At 46.1% G+C, this 5,000-nt stretch overlaps 1 protein-coding gene across 1 annotated transcript in view; it reads left to right on the top strand.

The window, feature by feature from the left end:
- svilc (supervillin c) overlaps window positions 1–5,000 on the top strand; it is a 17,214-nt gene that overhangs the window by 5,251 nt on the left and 6,963 nt on the right. Inside the window, exons 5-12 of the mRNA XM_030793936.1 lie at window positions 1–21; window positions 270–331; window positions 2,510–2,615; window positions 2,816–3,027; window positions 3,285–3,537; window positions 3,709–3,889; window positions 4,066–4,123; window positions 4,898–4,966. The exon at window positions 1–21 is cut by the window's left edge and continues 8 nt beyond it. Of these exons, the coding sequence (XP_030649796.1) occupies window positions 1–21; window positions 270–331; window positions 2,510–2,615; window positions 2,816–3,027; window positions 3,285–3,537; window positions 3,709–3,889; window positions 4,066–4,123; window positions 4,898–4,966 (962 nt within the window). The remainder of the gene's footprint in view (window positions 22–269; window positions 332–2,509; window positions 2,616–2,815; window positions 3,028–3,284; window positions 3,538–3,708; window positions 3,890–4,065; window positions 4,124–4,897; window positions 4,967–5,000) is intronic.

The following is a 5,000-nucleotide window of genomic DNA, read 5'->3' as shown; positions in this document are numbered from 1 at the left end:
AGAGAGAAGAGAGGCAAAAAAGTTATAATACCAGGTGAGCAGGACTGTTGGCAAATAGTATGTCTGTTACCTCACACAGAACGAGGATTAGTCATAATGATCGCATATGTTTGTGTGTGTATGTGTGTGTGTGTGTGTGTGTGTGTGGTTGTTCTTTGCCTAACAGGCCATGTCTTGTCAGGCAGATGTAATGTAACTTAAAGTAACCTCTCGTCCTCTCCCTGCAGATCTAATGTAACTTAATGTAACCTCTCTTCCTCTCCCTGCAGTGGATGTGAAAATAGATGACAGAGCCAAGATGAGCGTGGCTGCCAAGATGTCTCTGTTTAAAGTAAGCCTCTGCCATGAAACTGGACGCTCTTGTCCACTCTCCGGGGGGTCACGACCCCGCTCTGTTCTTTACAGTCAATCTCAAGGCCTAATCAGAAAGGGTCATCGCGTTGGACAGAACAGAAGACCTCCTTTTCTCACTGTTTTAATACACACACATCAAAGATTCACAGAGAGAGAGAGAGAGAGAGAGAGAGATAGAGAGAGAGAGAGAGAGAGAGAGAGAGTGTGTAAGATGCTCTGTGGACACCTTTTGAAAATGTCACGTTCAAAGTTTCGTGTGTCATGTCTCACTTAACACGAGTTCATTTGGTTCATCGGAGCACCGCCCAGAATCAGTCTGACATTTTCTCCACACATACGTCCCACTGGGCTCTCACAGTGGTCTGTGTGACTGGTCCAGTCCCACTGAGTTCTCACAGTGGTCTGTGTTACTGGTCCAGTCCCACTGAGTTCTCACAGTGGTCTGTGTTACTGGTCCAGTCCCACTGGGCTCTCACAGTGGTCTGTGTTACTGGTCCAGTCCCACTGGGCTCTCACAGTGGTCTGTGTTACTGGTCCTGTATTAGGCTCGGTGTTATTGAGACATGAGATAATATCATTATAATATCATAATATCATTATAATATCATTATTACAGCTTCAATAGCTATTAATTACAATTAATAGCAAAGTAGGAGTTACAGAGTCGCCTCACAATCGGATTGGTCATTCCATGGCGCTCAGGGCACAGATGAAAAAAAAAAAAAAAAAAAAAGAGAGAGAGAGAGAACTGGGCTGCTCATACACTTGTGGACATGTTCGGTATAGACATAGTCACAGATAGATGGGCTTCCCACCCGGAGAGTTCAAAGAGTTCAGGCCCCTCTGCTTTCTGAATATCTCTATGCCATCGTGTGTCTCAGGTCCCCCGTTGGCTGCTCACGTTACAGTTACTCATGCCTTCGCTAACAGGCTCTGAGTTAGCATATCCACATTCACACTGTCACGTCCATTGTCATACTCTGCTGTGGTCAATACACATATATGTGAACAACAACAACATCTGGAACAAAACAACAATAACAAACGATGGCATCGCACAATGTCAACTTGTAAACATTTATACGGAAACATTTGAACGCGCGTAAACTATAGACGATACTGCGCAGTAGCTCAAAATAGATTTTTTACTAAAGGGATGAGAAATAGTAAAAGTAAATAATATTATTTCTTTAGACATTGCAGAACTCAATAAACCTTGAATGCTTTTATTGTACCGCATCGGCTAAAATGATATTATTGCATTTGTAAATATACACTGTGCTTGTGCATGTGACAGTACATTTACAGTAGGTTTGTGATAAGGTGTTGGTTCCAGTGGCATATTATAGTAATAATAGGTTTAGTGCTCTTTCACATAATGGAACTGAGCCAACGTTTAGCTTGAGACCGAGTGGTTTGTTTGTGGATATTGTATTTCAATCTGGGTTTCAGTCGGACACCAGAACTTCACAGACTCAGCTGTGTTAAAACCCCGGGTGAATACAAACAGCTATTATATAAATACGATTAGCTTTCGGCTAATTTCTTCACCTCTCTCATTCTCTGTCTCTATCTCTCTCTCTCTCTCTCTCTCGATCCATCCCTCTCTGGCCAGGGGCCGGTAACGGAACACTTCAGGTGTCTGGTTACCCAGTGACCTGCATGGTTACGATTTGCTCACGTAGTTCTTTGAGCCCCTAGCGTTCCTCTCAAGAGCTGGCTGCCAGTGCTGTTATTTTATTCATCCACCTGCTGACCTACTTCCCCTCTTTTCCATCCATCACAGAGAGAGACAGAGAGATAGAGAGAGAGAGAGAGAGAGAGGGAGAGAGAGAAATAGAGAGAGAGAGCGAGAGAGAGAGAAACAGCGAGAGAGAGAGAGAGAGAGAGAAACAGCGAGAGAGAAACAGAGAGAGAGAGAGAGAGAGAGAGAGAGAGGGAGAGTTTGTTTTTGTTTACATGATGTGATATTTAAACTGGCTGTACTGGTTCACTGTTCGCATGTGTCACATGACCTTCCTTTATTTGCTTTTCAAATATTGCTCATGTATATTAGAGACATGACATCTCTTTCTTCCTGTTTCTCTCCATCCCTTCATGTCCCCTTGATGGATTTTTCTTTCCTCCTCTCTCTCTCTCGCTCTCTCTCTCTTAGGAGTTGGAGAAGACTTCTGATGCTTCCTCTTTCCTTAAGCCTCGCTCGTATGAAAACAGAGTTCGTCGGAGCACACAGCCAATCACCCGTGAGGAAATGATAGTGGGTGTTGGGTAGGTGGGACTACGTTGCTCTTTAAATGACCCTCTTGCTTTACTCATGCTGCCTACATGAATTTTCAGTAACCTTCAATCTTTAGCCTGTTCAGCTCTTTCTAACTGATAAACCATGACCTCTGTCTTCCACCACATCTCTCTCCCGTAACCTGCCTGCTCCTGAGCAGCCAGCCCAGGATAGGTGAGACAGGCGAGCCCCAGGCTTTGCAGGCCGACCTGGAAGTGGAAGACGATGAGAGCTCTAAGCTGACCCTGAGTGAGAAACTGGCTCTGTTTAATAAGCTGTCTCAGCCACGGGCCCCTGGGGGTGAGGGAAGCCCCTCTGCCGAGGCTACTGAGAGACGGAGGCAAAAAGGGGGGCGTTACCGCACTCAGCCAATCACAGTGGATGAAGTCAACCTGGTCAGTATGAGGGGTGTGTGTGTGGGTGTGTGTTCAGACAAATATAGAAAATACTTTATTAAAACTTAAAAAATACAAAAAAGTGACACTAGAGCTTAGAGTTTGGGTTAAAGGTTAGATTGCGGGGTTAGAGGTCATTGGCTAAGTTCAGAGTCCGAGGTCTGAGTTTGGTTCACGATCAAGGTCAGAAGTTCACGGCCGACTTGAGAAAAAAGGGTTTCGGCGTTCTCACCCTCTCTTTTCTCCTTCCGTTTTAGCTCCAGAAAGGGCCCGTCCAGCTGCCTCCGCTACGTCTGTCAGCTCACCTCTCTGACCGCCAGCAGGCCCTCTCCGTCAACCTCAAGCCCAGCGAAGTGCGTCAGTCCCAGCCGCGCTCGGACCAGGAGCGGGCACCTGGGCCGGAGCTCCTTACTGAGCCTACGTCCCATCCGGCTGTGGACTACAGCTCCCAGCATGCATTGCAGCAGGGCTCTGAGGTGAAAGGCATCCTGAAGAAAAGCCAGTCTGAGGGTGCAGAGTTGAAGGGAGCGGCTGGAGAGAGGGACACCCCGACTGAGCAGACGAGAAACGGCAGGGAGAGGAGAGAGAGGATGGAGGAAAGGAAGGAGAGACGAGAGAGAGGGAGGAGAGAGGGAGAGGGGGCATGGAGAGAGGTGACGGAGGTGATGACCATGGATACAGCTCCTCGTTCTAGCGCGCCGTGGAGGCAAAGAACGAGACAGGACGTCTCCTCCTCTGTATCCTCCGCCAGAAATCGTCGCTCCTTTCCCGAGGAACACGCCACTACTCCTGCAGAAACCTCCTCCCAAACACAGCTCCCACAACACCTCCAAATAGATAAGACCTCCATCAATAAAGACAGGTACTATCAGTTTCTCTCTCTCTCTCTCTCTCTCTCTCTCTCTGTCTCTCTTTCTCTCTCATCTTTCTTTATCTTTCTGAATGTGTGAGTGGAAGGTTGGGATTTATAATGATAATAAGGCAAATATTACAAAAACTGTTTCTCATGAAAACATCTTCCTGCCTTTCCCTCTGCAGACTAACTGACCAGTATCAGGAAGAAGAGAGAAAAACTACACCTACTGTGAAACCACAGGTGTGTGAGGAGTTTTTGTGTCTTTTTCCTTGGAATAAGTAATCAGTAAAGGCAATAGTCAAAAAGAAAACCAAGGCAAGAGCTTGGGTTCAGCCGTTTCTTAGGAACGTTTGACTGACAGGTGACTCAGCCAATTAAAACAGCCGATTGCTTCAGAGCCCATTCACTTCAAACAATCACACAAGCTCTCAACGTGATGGCACAGAACTTTGCAGATTACTTCATCTGCTCTGTGTGGACATGTTTGTGAGTGTGCGTGCTCTGAACTCCGATTACCTCATGTCCAATACACTCATCTTTCTTTCATCAAGGGGGGTTACATCCCATGTGCACTCCTCTGTTTTTCCATCTTTTTTTTTTTTTTTTTTTCCAATTTTGGCCTCTTTTTCTCCATCATTCCAATGCTGCCCCCTGTAGAATGGGAGTGAAATTGCACATGATTGCCCATCTCTTCCCCAGTGTTGGGTAAGCTTGTGAGATTTGCATGTGAACATGTGTATGTGTGTGTAAATTTGACTATGTATATGGGTTGGTGTCAACATTCGCTTTGGTAAAGGTCTGCTGTGACCTGCTGTGTCTGTGAATGTGTACTAGGTTCAGTGTGTTTGTTCATGACCCTTTCTGTCTGTGTACGTTTATATATATATTCCTGTAACTTTGTGTATATTTAAGCCTTCTAGTAATTGACTCTCTCCTCTCCTCTCCTCTCCTCTCCTCTCCTCTCCTCTCCTCTCCTCTCCTCTCCTCTCCTCTCCTCTCCTCTCCTCCTTGTAGGAGCCTGTGTACTCCACTGTCTACTCCCCTCCTAGCAGCACAACCCAATATGTGATGTGTTTCAATGAGGTAAGAGTGTGTGTGTATGTGTAGTGTCTGTGTT

Source organism: Chanos chanos, chromosome 16 (assembly GCF_902362185.1).
Source record: "Chanos chanos chromosome 16, fChaCha1.1, whole genome shotgun sequence".
NCBI classification, from domain to species: Eukaryota; Metazoa; Chordata; class Actinopteri; order Gonorynchiformes; family Chanidae; genus Chanos; species Chanos chanos.
This window is presented reverse-complemented; position numbering and strand designations above follow the sequence as displayed.